Source organism: Lontra canadensis, unplaced genomic scaffold (assembly GCF_010015895.1).
Source record: "Lontra canadensis isolate GAN:19392208 unplaced genomic scaffold, GSC_riverotter_1.0 scaffold55, whole genome shotgun sequence".
Lineage (NCBI taxonomy): Eukaryota > Metazoa > Chordata > Mammalia > Carnivora > Mustelidae > Lontra > Lontra canadensis.
The window spans coordinates 12,605,803-12,627,300 of record NW_022631049.1 but is presented as its reverse complement, the minus strand read 5'-3'; the positions used below and the strand labels follow the sequence as shown (position 1 = coordinate 12,627,300).

Sequence of the window (21,498 nt, the reverse complement as noted above, 5' to 3'; positions counted from 1 at the left end):
GAATACTATGCAGCCATCAAAAGAAATGAAATCTTGCCATTTGCGACAACGTGGATGGAACTAGAGGGTATCATGCTTAGCGAAATAAGTCAAGCGGAGAAAGACAACTATCATATGATCTCCCTATTATGAGGGAGAGGAGATGCAACATGGGGGGTTAATGGGGTAGGAGAAGAGTAAATGAAACAAGTTGGGATTGGGAGGGAGACAAACCATAAGTGACTCTTAATCTCACAAAACAAACTGAGGGTTGCTGGGGGGAGGGGGGTTGGGAGAGGGGGGCTGGGGTTATGGACATTGGGTAGGGTATGTGCTATGGTGAGTGCTGTGAAGTGTGTAAACCTGGAGATTCACAGACTTGTACCCCTGGGGGAAAAAAAATATATGTTTATAAAAAATTTAAAAAAAAAAAAGACCCTGAAAAAAAAAAAATAGAGCTACCCTATGACCCTGCAATTGCACTACAGGGTATTTACCCCAAAGATACAGATGTAGTAAAAAAAAGGGCCATATGTAACCCAATGTTCATAGCAGCAATGGACACAATAACCAAACTGTGGAAAGAGCCAAGATGCCCTTCAAGAAACAAATGAATAAAGAAGATATGGTCCATATATACAATGGAGTAATGTGCCTCCATCAGAAAGGATGAATACCCAACTTTTGTATCAACATGGACGGGGCTGGAGGAGATTATGCTGAGTGAAATTAAGTCAAGCAGAGAGTCAATTATCATATGGTTTCCCTTACTTGTGGAGCACAAGGAATAACACAGAGGACATTAGGAGAAGGAAAGGAAAAGTGAATTGGGGGGAATCAAAGGGGGAGATGAAGCATGAGAGACTGTGGACTCTGAGAAACAAACTGAGGGTTTTGGAGGGGAGGGGGTAGGGAGATGGGTAAGCTTGGTGGTGGGTATTAAGGACAGCATGTATTGCATGGAGCACTGGGTGTGGTGCATAAACAATGCATCTTGGAACCCTGGGGAAGAAAAAAAGTAAATGCTGATTCCACGAGGAAAAAAAAAAGGAACATGAAGATGCAAGTGTTGGTGAAATCCTGCACCAGCAATTTCAACAGCAGCGACAGAGGAGGTGTGGTTGGCGCTGTAGTCGGGTGGGACAGCAGTAGACAGTCACAGCACCTTTGGTGGATGTCAGCAAGGCTGCTGCTCCAGGCTAGGGCAATGACCAGACACATTACCCTAGCAAGCAAAAGCAGGAGAGCCAAAGACAGTGGGTGCTTTACTCTGATATCCCAGAGCATATGGAAGGTCATCCATGAGGGCTCAGTGAACTATCATGAGGAATACAAGGGCTGCCTTAATATTAATATTTCTTCCTCCACAGCATGAGGAGCTCATTGATGTTGTCTAAATTTGAGAACCTTCTTAATTTGGAGCCACTCAGTTCATATCAGTAGTTTCATAGTCTAATGTCAGCTCATACCCTTCAAATATGTATGTTGCAGTGATACATATATTTCTAAAATAATACAGAAAAATGCGTATACCAGTAATTAACACATTATACAGGAACATTTTCCAAAACTTCCTAAAAATTTTGAACTTTTGCTACCCTCTTAAAGAATGGTATCTCCTGGTTCTCTCTGTCATCCAAGTGATCAGTAGTAGCTTTTCAACAATTTGAAGTTAGATACCACTTTGAAATAAAATGACTCACTCATCCCATGGCTAAAATGAAAAAGACAATACCAAATGTTGGTAAAGATGTTGAGCTAGAATTCTGACACAGTGCCAGCAGGCATGTGAATAGGTATAACCTCTTTGGAAAACTGTTTGGCACTGTAGACTATATGCCCAACAGCAAGGCACACATATGTTTACCAAAAGACACGGACAAGAATGTTTATAGCAGCATTTTTCATAATAGCCCAGCCCTTGAAACTCCCTAGCATCTGCCAACAGTGGACTGGATAAATAAATTGCAGTGTATTGGGGCTCCTGGGTGGCTCAGTGGGTTAAGCCACTGCCTTCGGCTCGGGTCATGATCTCAGGGCTCTCTGCTCAGCAGGGAGCCTGCTTCCTCCTCTCTCTCTCTCTGCCTGCCTCTCTGCCTGCTTGTGATCTCTCTCTGTCAAATAAATAAATAAAATCTTTAAAAAAAAAATTGCAGTGTATTCATATAGTGGAATACCACTGTAAGAATGACACGTACAACCACACATGACAGCATGAATGAATCTTGCAAACACCAAGTTGAACATAAATAGCCAGACATAAGATATTCCACATGTATACCATTTACAAGCAAGTGAAATTAATCAATACTGTCCTAAGTCCAAAAGACCTGGTAATGTTCCACCTCTTGATCTAAGTGCTTTTTGAGCTTATCATTTGTCACTATTCATCACACCAGTCATTAAGGTCAGCCATAGTTAAGAGGAGTATTATATTCTACCTTATGCTGGAGCATGGCAAAATCACATTGCAGAAGAGCATGTGGGGTGAGTAAAATTGTGATAGGCATTCCAATTATAAAATACAATAGCATTTTAAATTTTAAAAATATTTTAAATAGATTTTATAATCTACTCCAATTATGCAGTGCAAATCAAGCATCATTCTGGGGTAAAACAGAAGCCCAAGGAAGGTAAAGAAGAAAATAAGAGCATCAGCAACCAAAGCACACAAAACAAGAAAGGATGCTCCAGTGTCATGTGCCTTGCCTGGACCAATAACTGTGACCAAAAGAATAGGGTACATTTATGGGTCAGTCTCAACCACTTGCTCAACAAGATCACATGAAATGAGAAAGGGGGAAACTCTCCAAAGGGAAAAGCAACAGGAAAACAACATATGCCTACCGCCATGTCATAGACTGTGTCGGACGGTCATCATCACAGGAAACTCTAAAACTTGGCATATCAAGTATGAAGAAGAACGTTCTCTCAAGTGGCACTCCACTCTAAGTTTCCATTGTTCTCTCCCCTAACATGTGTTACACATGTCAAATCCATTAGTATTAACATTAAAACATTTTTAAACTATGGATCTAGTTGTAAAACATACATCCAAAGTGCAACTACTGGTAACAACCATGTTTCATTTCTCTTTGAGCATCTCTCAAAATATTCATCTGTATATGAACATATGTTAACACTTTTGTCTCAGAGACAAAACAGTTTGGACAAATCTTCCACATTGTTTTGACCACATATATTTCTGTTAACAGCCACGATGTCACAAACCCAAAAATTAACTGAGGACAATAGGTGCGGCAGGCTGAGCCCAAGCCCTCACTCCTCCTCTCAGGGGACAATCTCGAAGATTAGAAAGGAACCAGGTTACTATAAAGCCATTTAACCAGATGGCTCAGCCAAAGGCTTTGTCAGCTTATGTGGGACCCTCCATAACAAGGGGACCACACCAAGCAGAGAACATCATTTCACATAATAAAGCAGAGACTTAACATCATGTTGTAAGCAGAAATATACATTTCTCTCGTAGGCTCTATATATCAGGGGTTGGGCAAACATTTTCTGTAAAGAGCCAGACAGTAAATATCTAAGGCTATGCAGGCTATACAGCCCCTATTGCAGACACTCAGCTCTGTAGTGCAAAGGCAGCCACAGACAATACTTATACAACTGAGTGTAGGGTATTCCAATAAAACTTTATAAAAACAGGCCTGTGGGAATGGGTCCATTGGCCACAGTTTGCCAACCCTGGGACTAGACAAAAACAAAAAACAAAAAACTACATCATAGAAGTGAGATGTGTTTGTCTTTAGGCAAAGGCAAATCCCAGACCCAGCCCTGCTGATGGAGAGAACAAACAAAAGTTGAAATGCTCCCAGTTGACCCCCAACCCTCCACCTCCTTCCTACCATGGGACTAGAGCTCATCCTCCTGACTCTGCAGATTCAGCAGGGGCCAGAATAGGTTGATTGTGTGTTTGCATCCAGCTGAGGCCAGAGGTGGCAGAACTCGCACAACACTCGATGGAGATGGGACTTCATCCATTCTGAGGAAGAAGGTATGTTCTGAGGAAACAGAAGAGATCCCTAATGCTGAAGATTAAAGAGATCTGTGAAGACAACGTTGGGAGAAGGGGAAAGAAGGTCAGAGTTAGAGAATGAGGGAGTATTGAATAGCCACCAGGGAGGACTTACCTGGAGCCTAGGTCCAAATCTTTCTTTGGACTCTTTCTTGAATCCTTTAGAAAAGAAGCTCTTAAGCCTCCCGCAATCCCCTGCTTTATTTCCTACCACTTTCTGCCTCATTCATTTTCTTCCAAACTGGCCTCCTTGCTGTTTCTGGAATATACCTAACACATTCCTACTTCAGGACCTTTGCACCTCCTTTTTTGACAGACTTTTAGACAGACAGAAAACTTTTCCATAAATGGTTCACTCTCTTTTCATTTGGATGTCTCAAATGACATCTCCTTGAAAGATGCCTTCCTTCACTTTTCTATCTAGAATAGCATTTTCATCAGGCTCTGCTTATTTTAATTTTTCTTCACAGCGCCTATCACTACCTAACTCTCTTCACCTATAACATGTGAGCCCCATAAAGGCAGAGATATTAGTTAATTCATTCCAGTTCACTCCCAGCATCTTGAATAGTACATAGGACCCAAGGGGTGCTCAATAAATATTCTCTGAATGAATGTATCAATCAGTCGATCAAATCCAACAGGTCTATGATGGCTAATTTTATGTGTCAACTTGGCTGGGCTATTGCACCCAGAAATTTGGTCAAAGATTATTTTGGATGTTTCTGTGAAGGTGTTTTTGGATGAGATTAATATTTAAATTGGGGGACTCTGAGTGAAGCCGACTGCCCTCTATAATGTGGGTGGGCCACGTTCAATCAGTTGAAGGTAGGAAATAGAACAAGACAAGAGAGCATTCTGCAGCAATCTGCCTTTCAGCTTCATCTGCAATATCTGTTGGTCCTGGTTCTAAAGCAGACTGCCTTTGAACTTCAGCTGCACCTCCTTCCTGAGTCTCCAGCCCCATAGACAACTCTGTCAGACTTTGCAGACTTACCAAACTTTCACAATTGGGAGATCCACTTTCTTAAAATAAATCTCTTTCTGTCTGTTATCCTCTTGGTGCTCTTTCTCCGGAGAACCCTGACTAATACAGACTCCAAGTCAAGCTATGCTTTCTTCTTTACTAAAGAATTCCTCTTATTAGCTCTCCACCCACTGGTTTTCACAACATGAGTCAGGGAGCTGAAATTTCCACATATTCTGCAGATGTGCAGGTAATATGGGTCCCAATGACTTCCTTCTCCTGGCCAGCTAAATGGGGACGGAAGAGTGGGGGAGAGGATAATCAACCACAGTTTTTCAAGATTATACCTGATTATGTAAAAACACTAGCACGAAAAATCATCTGGAGACTTATCTTCCTTTCTCACAATACCATTGCATTCACATTTACTGAACACGAAAGTAGATCTACAACCTAATTTGTCTAGATTCTAGCATAGTTTAGAACCCCAAATACCAAACATACAAGTTATGTTTGTATTTTGGATTTTTAGTCCTGTCCATCGTACGTAATATGACTAGATATGACCATAAGTATAAAGTCTATGGGGAGTGTTTTCATAAGATGCTCCAAGATAGTGCTCCCCCTAAGCCCTTAAGATTTTTAAAAATTTAAGAAACAAAATACCCTAACCTGGTACCACTCTGGAATCCTGTCATGAGAAAGTAAGGCTTTCCAGCGTCCCCAAAGAGTTGGGGCTGCCTTCAGATGCTTTCTTCGCTCCGGCTTCCCGCCCTCTCCCGGCTCCCCACTGGGAGGAGGAGGGCCCCCTCCCCGCCAATCAACGTTCAATAGGGCCCTCCAGCGGCGCGTCTTTCAAAGGTCCCTAGAAACCAATGGGCGGTTAAAGGCCGAGCCCAGGCACTCGGGGGCGGAGGAAAAAACAGGGAGAGGGTCTGATTGGCTTCTAGAAGACGTCGCGCTCCACCTCCCAGAAGGATCTACCAATGAGCTAAGCGAAGGGGCGGGCTCGGCGCGGGGCGCTAGCTGGGACGCCGGTGCTGCTGGAAAGAGGCGGCAGCAGGTCAGGACGCGGGGCTGCCAGCGATGAAGCCGGTGAGTCTGGACGAGGCTTGGACGAGCGATGCCACAGGGACGGAAGCGGCCCCGAGGCCAGTTCTCGGGCCTGGGGACAGACCAGGCCTGGTCGCGGCCTGACTCGCCCTGTAACCGTCCTGGGTCGGGGAGGTGGCGCTTCCCTGGACGGGGAGAGCGATGACCGAGAAGGAACAGGGTCGGTGGCGGACGTGGGGACGACAGACTTTCGCTGTGCACCTGTTGTGCTCCGGCTGGGTACTGCCGCCTGCGGAGTCTCCTAAGCCTCACGACAGCCCTGACAGAGAGGGCTGAATCCGGTTTTACGGAAGAAACTGAGGCACGGAGAGCTGAGAGGTCTCAGTGTTATCAGTCTGCCTCATACGCAGCCCCAAAGGATGTCCGGGATGCCCCGCGCGCCCCTGGTTAGCGGTCCTCACCGCAGACGGGGAAAAAAATTCATTTGTTTCTTGAAAGACCTTTGCCAACCCCCGTTTGTGGGCGCGTCACCATCTCCCGGGGGCAACTGGCACTGCGTGCCTTTCTGGGGTTCAGAATCTCTGGACCTGGGGGAACAGAAACGTCTGACTCTGTTAGGATTTGTTAACCTGGCTGGAAGAGCCTAGTGAAGGAGCCACACTCTGAAAATCTTGAATCGTCAAAACTGCCTTAAAGGGAAAGGAAAAACAGACGCAAGGAGCTGAGGTCCCACCTGACTCAATCACCTGTCAACCAGGGGTGACAACCTATGGAATATTAAAGGACCTTCATTTGAGTTGATAATAATAATAACGCAAAGAGATCCAAAGCAACTCACATCCACAGCCTAAATGGCTCTGCAATGTGATCTTGTAGTAACAAACAAGACCGTTCTAGAGTATAGCTTCAGAGCTAGAAAGCACACTAGCTGGTTACCCTTGCTAATCCCCTTGTTTCCTTGTGGAGGAGCGTCAGCTGTCCTTCACTCCTGGCCTCCTTTCCCCCTTGTTCCCTGAAGGGACAGAGCAAGAGATCTGATCCCCAAGACTGGGAGGAGCTGAACAAAATAGCTGAACCCTTTCTTCTCTCTGCAGCGTGTTGTTCACTGCTGCCCATGACTGGGTAGGTAAGTCCAATTCTGGAGAGAAGAGTTGACGGGCCCACTTGACTTTTAAAGCCACATCCTCCTTTTGATACTCAGTAATAAAACTAACATATTGATCTTCATTTGCCTCTCCACTGTTTTATCTCTCAGTGGTTCCAACTTGGAAATAAGAAGAAAGGTGTGTTTTTTTTTTTTAAATTGGTCCTATTAAACAACTGACTCTTATGTAGAAATTATGCCTACAGGATTGAGTTCCAACTCCTTAGATCCTTACACAAAGTCCATCTCGATCTCTCTAGTCCAGTAACTCACAAAGTTGAGGGTATGATATTCTACCCGTCCACCCCCCATTAACCAAACTACTAGGCCATATTGGGGTTGTTTTTTGAGAGATGGGGGTAGTTAAAACTACTTATCTGGCTTCATCACCTCGGCTCTGATGTCACAGTTCCTGAAAACAAGTTATTTCTCCTTTTGCCTTTATTGCCTTAACTTCTTCCTTATCTGCCTAAAAACTTCCTGCTTGTCCTTCAAAACCCAGCTAATTTATCTCGTCTGAAGTTTTCTCCACCTCTCTAAGCGGTCTCTCAGTTGGTTAAGCATCTGTCTTTGGCTCAGGTCATGATCTCAGGGTCCTGGGATGGAGTCCCACATCAGGCTCCTTGCTCAGCGGGGAGTCTGCTTCTCCCTCTCCCTCTGCCTGCCGCTCCCCCTGCTTGTGTTTGTGCTCTCTCTTTCCCTCCTCCCCATCAAATGAAAAAAAATCTTTAAAAATAAATAAAATGCATAGTTTATGCTTCCATTTTAGCACTTATAACTTTCTTTTCTAATCTATGCACACATCTCTCCAACTGTACTGAAGTTTTTTATTTTATGGATCTTTGCATCTCCAGAACTTGGCAAATGAAGGTGTTTAAGAAATGTTTGTGAATTAACAAATAGGTCTCCTCACTTTATAGTTATAGAAAACGGAGACCCAGAATAAACTGACGTTGCTTGTCCGAGATTATACAGTAAGTGGCAGAGCCAAAACCAGGATCCTGGTTTTTCCCAGTCCCAACTCTCTTTCCACTACAGAACACTATAATTATTAATAGGATGGTAAACTCAGTAATTTAGTATTTATATCGCTGATCATTCTGATATTCCAAGTTGAATAAATTGCAAATATGCATTCAGTGTGTGTTTAAGCAAGGATCAGCTTATACATACGTATTCTTCTTTACAGTTATTTAACATAACTGATTTCTTTTGAAGCCTAGTTCATTGCAAACAAGCGAGTTTGACTCATCAGACGAAGAGCCTATTGAAGATGAACAGACTCCAATTCAGATATCATGGTATGTTCTGATCAATGATCACTTCTGATCAATGATGAGCTAAATTATTTGATTATTTAATTATTTGATTATTTGATCATAGTCCGTGTAGATAGTGTAGTCCACATTTTGAAAACATTTAGTGATTCTCTTCTGAGGATTGGGTAATTCTGATCTTTAAGGGATCCTCTAACTCCATGATTTATTTACTGTCTATGATAGAAGAAGACTTTTCTTTTGGATGGGGGATGGGCAGAGGAGGAAGTCAATTCTTCATGCATTCAGAAAACCATAGTAGAAACAAGTAAGAACTTGAGACGGGATCAGTATATCTGCAATTTAGTACCCAAACCTACTTATTCTTTTATGACAAAAGAACAATATACCGAACATAGGATGAGATATTTAATTGTTTATCATTTAGTCAAATCCTAGAACTACTTGCCAGAATAATGCATCTATTAGCAGACCCTGCCTAAAGATAAATGCCATGTTACCATAGATACAATAGCAAAAACAAATGTTTCTATATAGAATCAACTTCCAAATCTTGGGAGTGACTTATTACACCAGAATCTCTACAACAATCAACGCTTTCTCTCATCCCGTAAATTTAATAATCTCTCTAAGAAAACACCATTTCCAACTATAGGAAGAGAAAAAGAGTGTGTTACCTCCAAAGTTCCTTTTGTTCTGTCATCAAATAGCAATTATCTTTCATTTCCCCTTACACAAACCCCCTTTAAAGCCCCAAAACTCATCTAATTTTCAAAGTTACATGGTATTTATACAATGCCCCCTGTTTTCTTCTAAATTCATCTTCTGTCTTATAGACCAAGCTAGCCTTTATCTGCTTTGTCCCTGAGTACTGCAAACTGGGAATATGATTTCTTGAAATTATTTTATTTGAACCAAAATCGATTACAACAAGGAATGACCTGCAATTTTTATCATATGAAATTATATCTGTTTAAGGAAGTCGTCCTACAAAGAAATCTTTAAATAGTAATGGAGAATGAATGCTGGGGATGAAATCATCAGAAGGTCATTTTCTAGACAATTCCCCAAGATTACTAATGCAAAATATCTCAGATAATATACCACAGGGTAACTTAAATATGTTTTATACTATTATATTTGCATACGCATTTTTGTTTTGTTACTGCAGTAAAACTTTAAAACACCCTTGTTCCATGCCAAAGCACGCATTTCTTGAACTGAGTTTTCACTTACAACTTTTTAAAAACTGAAGTAAACTTAAAGTTTTATTCTTTTCAGGCTACCCCTGTCACGAGTGAATTGTTCTCAGTTTCTTGGTTTATGCGCTCTTCCAGGTAGGTAACACTACGGTTGGCTTCTGTTGATACTTAAGATAACCTGTTAATCAGCTAATACATCATTGTACTGAGCAAGAAGAGAATTTCCTAGATCATCAGCCTGGAGAACTCACTTTAGGATGCCCTCATGTGGGCTCTAGCTAAAAGAACAGAAATCACTCTTCAACCCTTCCAGACCCATTCACAGTTCTGCATTTCTGATTACGTATCTTTAAAAAAACTTCAGCATTGGGGTACAAGGTGAGGCTGAGGGCAATAGGCAGGTACTTGTTACAGAAAGGACACAGAAAAAAGACTCTATGGATTAGGAGCTCCTTCACCTGGGGTCTATGAATCCCTTCAATTATATTCCTAGGAATATAAGAAATTGAAATCCACACCCAAAATGAAATTGAAACATATAAATGATCATAGAGGTATGACCTTGTAAAGTAACTTTGTATGTGTTTAAATATATTTGTCATATGTGACCAAAAACTGACTTTTTCACTTGCCTTATTACTGCTTATAGGTTGTAAATTTAAAAATGTTAGAAGAAATATCCAAAAAGACACAGGTAGGTATAACATGAAACAACCATATTAATTGTTTTTTCCTTAATAACACTGAAAATCTCTTTGTCGAAAAGAACAAACGCTAGTCTCTGTTCAGTATATGAAATATATGTTTGTTATTAAATAATTTCAAACTGTAGACTTATTCTGACACACAAAGAGATATTTGCAAAGGGCACAGAGAACTAACTCCTCATTTACTAAATACAGCATCGCTTTTCACTGATCATTGTAGTTACACATAGAAATTGCATTTGAGTTTAAAATGTGTAAGTTAGAGGGAGGAAAGTATGTAAATAGAAAACTGCCATTTCACTGCCCAGATCTTTTAACATATTGTCCTTTACAGACATGACTGTGATGTAGAAATTAAGCCTGAGCCAAGAACCCAGAGGTAGTACTGAAATTGTCCATCCTGGGTAGGAAATTTAGAGAGCTAGCATCTGGGTGGGAAAGATGGAATAGGGTCTGATCTTCCCGGGTTCAAGGATGTTCACCCCACAAATATCCTGATAACCCACCCCAATTTGGAATTTACATATTCCATGGAACCAAAAAACTTGGATTTTCAAAACATTTTATCCTGGTTGGCCTGGAATATCTCAAGGCTAATAGTCCTACCAATGTCCCCATAATATACCAAAATAAATATAAATAAACACACACGCGCGCGCGCGCACGCACACACACACACACACACACACACACCTTGATTCTGACCGGTATAAATTTTTTAAATCTTAAAGTTTTTTTCCTGGCTATTTTGGGATATCAATTTATTAATTTGCTTTCTCTAATTTATTCCTTACCTACCAAAAAAGACTTACAGAGGCTAAAAGATTAGTTGACTCTTCAATTACTTGTAAAGATTCTCTGATTTAGATGTACCTGCCATGGTAGGGAGTTTTTATTTGGAGAACATTTAGGACATAGGCAAACTATAATGAAAATCACTGGCTCAAGAACCAGTCTTGCACATTTTGGAAAGCCCTATTCATTTAGTATCTTCTATAAATGGGGTTTCTGATATTTTACCAAGCCTTTTGTTTTCCAGTGAGATCTTAAATGGAATCCAAAGTATAAAAGATGACAGTCTGGTGGGAGAGACCTAGACTCTCCCTGCATCAACCCCTATGGTTCCCTCCTCAGAGTCTTTTCTAGGAAAGTTTGAAAACCACTGTGTAATAGAAATTATCCATTGTGTGCAAGAGTCAGAGAGAAAATCACCTACTCTTAAAAATGGTTAAGTATGCAGATTTCAGTTTTAATTCTTTTAGAAGTATGAAAACATAATAGTATTAACTAAAGCAGCACTGTCCGGAGTCACAGATAGAAGCCACATGTGTAACTTTACATTTTCTAGCTGCCATATTAAAAAAGTAAAAACAGATGAAATTAACTTGATATATTTTATTTAGCCTAACAGAGCCTAAACAGTTTCATTTTAATGGTTTTAAGCCTAAAACAAATTATTAATGAGATACAGATTTTTTTGTACTTGATCTTTGAGATCAGATATGTATTTTATACTTAGGATACATCTCAATTTGGACTAGCCACATTTCAAGTACAAATCTGGAGGTTCATGATAAAAGATGCTTCGTTAAATTAGTCCCTGGATTTAGCAGGGAGAGAGAGGAGGCTGAGATCAGCCAGAATTAGTTATTCATTTTGAACATAAGACTCTAGAGTGAATAGTGCCGGGAGAATATTTTAGTGTATAGAATGACCTATAGTACTATTGCTTGGTTCATATTCATTATAGTGAAATTAGTTAAGTAACCTAATTCTAGCATAGTTAACGTTTTATTTCCTAGAGACCTAGTCCATAAAATGAAATGCATGGTGGCAAGACACAGTACAATATAAAGGAGAACATGAGCTCAGGCAGCCTGGGCATTCAGGAGATTTTACATACAATGCTTAGGGTAAAACAAAACAGCAGAGGGAGGAAAATAGCAAACATGGATTTTGGGAGAAGAAAATGGGAAAGAAATATGCTTTTGTTTTTTCACAAGAGGTTATTTTGAAATAGCAGATGTTTTAAAATTCATTTTTAAAGCCATATGGAAAAAAATATTTTTTTCAAGAACAGCAATATACTTGACTCATCTTAAAATTCAGTTTAAAACATGTTGAATTAGTAAGTCATTATAATATTATAAATATGATATAATTATTATAATATGGTAATATAATCACTATATTATAATGCTATTATCCTATTAAAATATAATATAATTATGATTATTATATTATAGTATGATTTTATTATTAAGGTGATTAATTTTAATCACCTTTTGGTCCAGGTGTTTCCAATTCCTGTTCTGTGCTTAGTGACTTGATTTTTACCCTTCTTTGAAGACAGATCAATGTTGTTTTAGATTATTAATAAGTATTTCAAATTTTTAGATTATCATTTGCTATTTACTTAGTTTGGCTTAAGAAATTTAACACCACATCCTCTGTCTTGACGGTATTTAAATTTGTAATATTTTGTACATGTGTATCCGTATCTTGGTTTATTGGCAGAAGAACTAAAGAGCTATGGTATACAAGACATATTTGTTTTCTGCACCAGAGGAGAAATGTCAAAATACAGAGTGCCAAACCTTTTGGACCTCTACCATCAGTATGGATTTATCACTCATCATCATCCAATTCCAGATGGAGGGACTCCTGACATAGCCAGCTGCTGTGAAATAATGGAGGAGCTTGCAATCTGCCTTAAAAATAACCGAAAAACCTTAATACAGTACGTTATTCTTTTCTCCATAAATAACATGAGAAATGCCCCAGTCAGAAAGATTTTTCTAGTTATTGCATCCTTATTCACTTACTACCTACCTTACAGTTTGGTGAAAGGATCAAAAGGATATAAAGCATGGCAGGTACACGCATAATGTCTGCTACAGGGCAAGCACTCAGATATTTGCCATTAGTCCTTTTGAAGGGTTAAGGACAAAATATGAGTAGATTTGGAAATTTTCAGAACAGATTTACAGGCTTTTTATTCTTTCTTTTTGCCTTAGAGCATTGCTTATAATTTTGGGTCCCTCTTCCTTCCAAAAAAGATGGGGCATCATTCTTATGATACCCTTACTCACTCACTGGTCAGCCTTTCAGTGGCTTAGTTGCTTTTAACCACCAAAAAAAAAGTCAGCATGGGGGGCCACTGAGTGGCTCATGTAGTTAAGAATCTGCCTTCATCTCAGGTCATGATTCCAGGGTCCTGGGATCGAGCCCTGCATCAGGCTCCCTGCTCAGTGGGGAATCTGCTTATCCCTGTCCCTCTGACCTTCCCCTCCACTTGCTTTCTCTCTCTCTCAAATGAATAAATAAAAAATCTTGAGGGGAAAAAAGGTCAGTTTTTTAAAATTAGCAAAGAAATCATAAGCAATGAGCAATCTTAATAATATGACTATAAAATTATATTTGATGATATCAATTTGCCACCAGACCAAAAGAGGTACTCTCATTGTTTGTCGATGGCTATGCACAAGCTGCTGGTATGGAAATTTAAAACGAAATAAAATGAGCTAAGGGGGGAAAAAGGAGGCAAGAGGAGAAAAGTAGCTTGGAGAAAGGAAAAAGGGAGTGCCAATCAGCAGTAGACAGTAGCAGTACAAAGATTAGAAGTGAGGCTGTGGATAACGCAGTAGATGCTCTGCCTGCAGTGAGACATACAGCAGAGGTTCTGTGATTTTTGTACTTCTTGTATCCTAATAAATTGCTTAATCCTTCCTGGAACAAGATAGAGTATTAAATAGTTTGATACCTCAAAAGCCCTAAAAAAAAAAAAAAAAAAAAAAGCTCTGAACTAGAAAGTATGCAGACTACACCAAATAACCAGGTAGTCTCATGGCACCAAGGGAAAGGGCAAGCCCAGCCAGCTTCTCCATAGACCTAGAGCTGGGGGGCCCTGTGCCCACAGTTCCCATTACAAAGGTGAACAAAGTAGTGCACAGGGCTTTGGGGACACACACTGTGGCTGAAATGAACTCTAATGTACAGAGAACTGGACACCATCCTACATTCTACAGTTTCCAGCCTTTCTCTAGAGAAAAGCATAATCTACAATTATAAGCAATTACTAACTGCTTTACTAATTACAAAAGCAAAATTTTAGAATAAAGTTGTCTATACTAAATTATCTAATAAGTCTAAGTAAAATAGCATTAGATAATTACATGTGGCTTGCAAAAATTATTTTTCAATTTGGGGACCCATTTTTCAAATCAGTTCTGAGATTTTTTTTTAATTTTAATTTTAATTTTTTAAGATTTTATCTATTTATTTGACAGAGAGAGACAGAAAGAGAAGGAATACAAGCAGGGGTAATGGGAGAAGGAGAAGCAGGCTCCCCACTGAGCTAGGAGTCTGATTTGGGGCTTGATCCCAGGACACTGGGACCATGACCTGAGCCAAAGACAGACACTTAATAACTGAGCCACCCAGGCGCTCCTCTTTTTTTTTTTTTTTTTTAATACATCCTTGAAAACAGCCTCTACTGAAAAGTTTCTAGAGATCAAACTAGCTCAGATTAGTGAAATTTAATGAATTTTACTTGAGTGGGTTCTAGCACACCAAATGCTGTCTGATGCTTGAACAGAATACAAACAGGATGGAAAGATGGTTACATAGGTTGAATGCTTCTGGCTCCCATAAAATAAAGCAGCTGTTGACTAGAAATTTTCATCATCTTAGAGCTTTTGAAGGTGTTCTACAGTGACTAATTTTCTATCCATTCTGCCATCTTGGAGTGCTTCCATTTCTAGATGGCTCTACAGTTTATCCCTCAGAAACTGGGTCTGGTAAAATTTTTTTCTACCATTTTATTGACTGCTGGTGCTATCCCATTGATGCTATCCCTGTGCATTTTTGTTCCTTTATAAAATCAGCGAAACTGCTTGCCTACTGTACTATGCTCTTTCCTAGCGCTGTTGTAACAAAGTGCTACAAAGTGGGTAGCTTAGGACAACAGAAATTTTCTCTCCCCCAGTTCTGAAGGTAGAAGTCCAAAATCAAGGTGTCAACAGGACCATATGCCCTCTGAGACTCTGGTAGAATCCTTCCTTGCCTCTTCCTAGCTTCTGGTGGTGGCCGTCACTCTTTAGCATTCCTTGGTTCACAGCTGTATCACTCCAATCTCTGCCTCTGTCATCACAGGCTTCTCTCTGTGTTGCTGTGTCTTCCTGGGGCATTTCCTCTTATAAGGATACCAGTCAGGGACCTGGGTGGCTCAGTCAGTTAAGCGTCTGCCTTCAGCTCAGGTCATGGTCCTGGGGTCCTGGGATCGAATCCTGCGTTGGGCTCCCTGCTCAGCAGAGAGTCTGCTTTTCCCTCTAGCCCTCCCCACTGCCTGTGCTCTCTCTCTCTCTCTCACAAATAAATAAATAAATATCAAAAAAAAAAAAAGGACACCAGTCATACTACATTAGGGTCTACCCCTATGATCTCATCTTAACTTAATTACATCTGTAAAGACACTATTTCTAGACAAGGTCACTTTCACTGTACCAGGGATTAGGACTTCAACACACCTTTATGGGGCTACAATTCAACCCATAACACCCACAGTGTACCATACATTATGAATACAAAACAGGCACTGTGAGGTCCACTCCCCGCCCTCAAGGAGCCCATGCTAACAGCACAGCCACGTAGGTGCAGTAAGCCTCGCACAAGGTATACGCAAGGCGGCACAAAGGGCAGTGAGAGCTTTCATGGGGCACAAAGGCAGTTCAGAAAAGGCCATTTGAGCTAGGTTTTGAAGGATGAGCAGGAATCAGAGGAGGAAAGATAAAGGTATGAGGAAGTATTCACCTTGCAGAGAAACACTGAAGTGCCCGTCTCTACCTTCCTATGGTAGATCCTCATCTCTGAAACGGGCCTCTATCCCGGACACTTCGTAGAAAGCAAACTTGTGACTACTCTAGGAGCCAGTATCTGCTTGGTCTGTGGCTCACATCCTCTCCTGGCTTCATCTACGGTACCCCACGCTCATTCATGGTCCTGAGAAGTTGTCGGCACTACTTTAGGTTCAATAAACCCTCTTAAAAAGTTAGGAGTTGTGGGGCGCCTGGGTGGCTCAGTGGGTTATGATCCCAGGGTCCTGGGATTGAGCCCCGCATCGGGCTCTCTGCTCTGCGGGGAGCCTGCTTCCTCCAATCTCTCTCTCTGCCTACTTGTGATTTCTGTCAAATAGATAAATAAAAATCTTAAAAAAAAAAGTTAGGAATTGTGTAACACATTTTTTAAGCATCTTCAAAAGTAATTGGGATGAATGGTTTTGTTGCTTGGAGGTTTAATCATGATTTTTTTCTGGAAAATCCAGTTCTGCAGTACTGCTGATTTCTTCACAGGGCTAGACTAGAGCACCTAACATGCATTGACTTTTTACTCTGTGCCAAGCTCTGTTGCAAGCCCTTTACAAATTTAGTTACCTCATTCAGTCCTAACTATGATGCGGGTACTGTGGCTGTCACCATTTTTTAGGTGATAGGGCTGAGGCCCAGAGAGGTTAAATCACTTGCTTAGGTTCACACATGTCATAATGACAGATTCACCCTTCAGCCCCAGACAGCGGAGCTCTAGAACCCAGCCTCCAAACCTCTGTTACATGCTACCTCTGTACTCTTTTTAGGCAATGAAGAGTCATCACATGGACTTGTTCCATAACCATGGTTTTGTTTAGACAGAGGAAAATAAACTGGCAGTTGGTCAAAATAGTCTGATTTCTATTTAGTAACATATTCCACTTCCCGAATGTGGATCCTGGTGTTTAAGAAGTCGATGAAAAGGCCCTGCCTGCATTGACCACTAGAGGTGTTCAGAATACCTCCCAACAAATAAATAAGTACACCCTGCTCTTGGTTAATTTAAAAATTCTTATTGGGGCACCCGGGTGGCTCAGTGGGTTAAACCTCTGCCTTCAGATCAGTTCATGATCTCAGGGTCCTGGGATTGAGTCCCGCATTGGGCTCTCTGCTCAGCGGGGAGCCTGCTTCCCACCCACCTGCCTCTCTCTCTCTGCCTGCCTCTCTGCCTACTTGTGATCTCTCTCTGTCAAATAAACAAATAAAATTAAAAAAAAAAAAACTTATTAACCTCTGTGTGTCAGGCGCTGTGCTAGTAGGCACTATTAGAAAGAGAGGGCAGAAAGAGCAGGTCTTTAGTTCTAATTGGTGGGGTAGAAGGAGAACACAATATTCAAAACTGTGCTTCCCTTTCAGCTGTTATGGAGGACTTGGGAGATCTTGTCTTGGTAAGAAATGTGTTTTCATTATTCAGTATTTTTCTTTATCCTCAAAGTAGGCAAAAGTATCAGTTTCTGGGCCATATGCTCACTTTGTATTAAAATGAGACCAAAAAAATATAAATCTGCTAAGACTTAAGGAATTATTTAAGGCCCTTAATTTGATCTTCTCTAGAAAGCTAGAGTGCGAATGGGAAGTATTTTCAACATTGTTTTGAAGGATTCTGCAAAACATAATATACGTGTCTTAGCACCTGCATTCTTGTGTTTTGTTTTGTTTTCCAATGTTTTCCCTATGCAGGTGTTATGATACTGACAGCAAATTCTAAATAATATCCATCATAAGTATGAAAACCAAAGTGAATTACTTCATGCAATTACTGTTCACTTTTTTTAAAATGTGTTAGGAAGAAAAATAGTTAACAAAGTGGCATACTGGAGTAACGGTTAATCCTTTTAATGTTGGACAGTATCAAAATTAAAAACTTCTATGCTTCTAAGGAAATTATCAAAATAAAAAGAGAATTCACAGAATGGGAAAAAATATTTACAAATCACATATCTGATAAGGGGCTTACCTAGAATATATAAAGAACTCTTACATCTCAATAATAAAAAGACAACCCAATTAAAAAATGGGCAAAGGATCTGAATAGATATTTCTCCGAACCAAATATACAAATGACCATTAAAGACATGAAAAGATGTCTAACATCACGAGTCATCACGGAAATGCAAATCAAAACCACAAACCGGTACCACTCAATACCCATTAGGATGCCTATTATCCAAATAATGGAAAAAATCCACTGGGATGTGGAGAAATTAGAACTTCCATACACTGCGGGAGAGAATGTGAAATGGTGCAGCTGCTTTGGACAACGGTCTGGCAGTACTTCCTCAAACAGTTAAACACAGAGTCACCATGTGCCCCAGCAAGTCCTGCCCAAAACAAGTGGAAGCGCGTCTACACAAAAACTTGTCCGTGAACATTTATAGCAGCATTATTCACAAGAGCCAACAAATGGAGCCAGCCTAAATGCCCATCAACTGACAATGGATAAACAAAACGTCCATCCATACAATGGGATATTACTCATCCATAAAAAGGAATGAAGTAGTGACACGTCACAATAGGTTTGCATCTTGAAAATGTTATCCTAAGAACCCAGTCACACAAGCACACATATGATTGCATTTATATAAAATATCTAGATTAGGTAAATCCATAGAAAGCAGATTAATGGTTGCTTAGGGCAGGGTGAGAGGGGGGCAGGGGGATGATGACAAGAGGGGACAGGATTTCTTTTTGAGGGGATGAAAAGGTTCTAAAATGGACTGTGGTGATGGCTGCACCCATCTGTGAATATATTAAAATCCACTGAATGGTGCACTTTAAATGAATGAATTCTATGGTATATTAAATAGAGCTCAATAAAGAATGAAGCCAGTTTAAACTTCAAGTCAACCACAGTCATTTAAAATCATAATTTAACTGTCAAAAATACATGCTAGAAGTCTATTAATCCATTTTGCACAATGACACTAAACTCCATCTTCTGCACCAGAAGTCTAATTAAATATGCAACGCTCTACCTTATCATTAATTATTTAATAATATACTATTTTCCTAATGTGTTCCATTAGTGGCCGCTTGTCTCCTCCTCTACCTGTCTGACACAGTTTCACCACAGCAAGCCATCGACAGCCTGAGAGACCTGCGAGGGTCTGGAGCAATACAGACAATCAAGGTAAGGAGGCTGTGTGTTCCTGGTTTAGGGACGGTTAAAGACACAGTGGAGTCCCGTCATCAAGAGGGCAATGAAAACCCAAAGCATTCTGTTAGTTGTATATCACCTGCTCAAAACTTACATTTAAATATAACCTGAATGTCTGAAGAAGTTCACCGTGTTTCTAACAAGCTAATGAAAAATATGACCTTTCCAGTTTACTCTTGCAGGATCTACCACTGTTCAGTTTTTGCCCAGTCTCAGAATGAATCCTCTTATTTGGAAAAATTGGGAAATTAATTTAATATTTAACTTTTCCAAATGAAAGTATTCCTATAAACTTGGTAGTTTCTTGGCCAGAAAGATCTAGTGAAGATCCTCTCCTATCACCGAAACAGTTAACAAAGGCTAATGAATGACTATAAAACAAAAAAAAAAAACCCACAAAGCTATGCTAATTATCCTTTGCTGTGGATAACTAAAATGACAACTTGGCATTTACTTTCCCCTTAACACTTAAAAATCTCTATGGTAGCAGTGCCCCAAGGATATTATTTTGTATTAATGTTCCTGAAAGATCCTGCAGATTTCACTTTATTTCTAGATTTGTAAAGCCAATTTGCCTTCCTTTCCCAAGTACACTGTCTCAGCATTAGGACTAAATCAGAAGATCAGGCACAAGAGTCCTGGCCTTCAGGGGCTTCCTGGGCTTGAGTCCATCTTCCCAGGGTCAGGGGTCTATGGAAGGGCCATGAATGTGAATTATTACAGTAACTGACAAATTCACCAAGCAGTCTGATTCTCGGGGCTTAACTCAGGTCATTCAAAACAATCCATACAGGATCCACTTCACTGTACAGGTTCTGAAAACAGAATTCCCCTAATCTCTTAAAATCCAGGGATTCTTCAAATTCAAGAAGTTTTCAGGTCTCCCTCTGAAACAAAACCAAATGCTCAAACATATCTGACTGTGTGTTTTACATCTTTAATTTTGGAGCAAATTGAGCCCACATTATATGGGCTGTCTGCTGACCACCTCAGCACTCTGTAGCAGACAGGCTTTCCCATTTCTGTGCTGATAAGAGCTGTAGGAGGTAATTTCAACTTCCCGATAACTATAAAAAAATGAGATTATTGGCAGAATAAGAATATCCTCTGGGAAACTATTAAATCTTCAAATAAATTATTTAAAGTTTTATTTCACTTATCTGTTAAGATTCGTGTTTTTAATACTGACTTACTATGAACATTGTTCCAAATGGATTGTATCATCACAAGAAGCAGCAATCTAGGGCTTCCATAAATTAAGGAATAGATTTTCTTGAAATACACCATTGTTAATTGCTATAGAAATACCCTCTCCTCCCTACTTATACCCCAGAGGAAAATACATTAGCAAAAAGAATGCCTTCACATATTATTTTTAATTTTAATTTGCTGCTGCCAGTAAAAGGATTTTACAGATTTATAAAACATTCATGTGTATTGCATGTTACCTTCTGGTTTTTAAAGTAAGTTTCTTCACACTATATGCAGCTTTATTAAAAGGGAAAACTTCTCATAAGGCAAACACTTCCTTATCCAAAAGGATGTAGAACTGTACTTAGCAATTATTTTTTGATTCCTGATTCCTAATAGTATTGTGACTACTCTGCTAAATAGATTTCTACAATATATTTCAATGTATCTTTACTTTTTTCAGCAATATAATTATCTTCATGAGTTTCGGGACAAACTAGCTGCACATCTATCATCAAGAGATTCATTATCAAGATCTGTATCTAGATAAAAAAGAATTTCAAATAACATATATATGACCATGTCTGAAATTTAAGAGCTATTTAACATAATTTGTATGGAAATGAAACTTACCAGTGTCACCAACCCGAATGTAAACGTTTATGTGCAGATAATCCTAAAATTTTTATTGACAAATCCTGATTGTGTCTCTCATCTCTTATAGATCAAAAAATTGCTATACAATTTTCCTTTTTAGAAATGAACTGGCTTCTCTGGAATATTTTACCTGGAAGTAATGCTGAAACAAGCATATGGAAAAATATTTGACTGCCTACTTTTATTATTCACCACACTTTTACCTCCTTTTACTATGTGTAATTACTGGTAGAACATGACATGGTAATAAGCATAAAAATT

General features: G+C 39.8%; 1 protein-coding gene across 2 annotated transcripts; it reads left to right on the top strand.

The window, feature by feature from the left end:
• The first annotated feature begins 6,019 nt into the window (after positions 1-6,019).
• On the top strand, positions 6,020-21,276 carry CDKN3 (cyclin dependent kinase inhibitor 3). 2 transcript variants are annotated; one of them, XM_032875354.1, is made up of 8 exons: positions 6,020-6,080; positions 8,401-8,483; positions 9,741-9,796; positions 10,311-10,355; positions 12,886-13,108; positions 17,589-17,620; positions 19,259-19,362; positions 21,044-21,276. In XM_032875354.1, the coding sequence occupies exons 1-8, from the start codon at positions 6,072-6,074 to the stop codon at positions 21,128-21,130; spliced, it is 639 nt and encodes a 212-aa protein (XP_032731245.1). In that variant the 5' UTR covers positions 6,020-6,071; the 3' UTR covers positions 21,131-21,276. The 2 variants fall into 2 exon arrangements, with proteins under 2 accessions (XP_032731245.1, XP_032731246.1); XM_032875355.1 differs by lacking the exons at positions 6,020-6,080; positions 8,401-8,483; positions 9,741-9,796 and adding an exon at positions 10,170-10,215.
• The last annotated feature ends 222 nt before the right edge of the window (positions 21,277-21,498 follow it).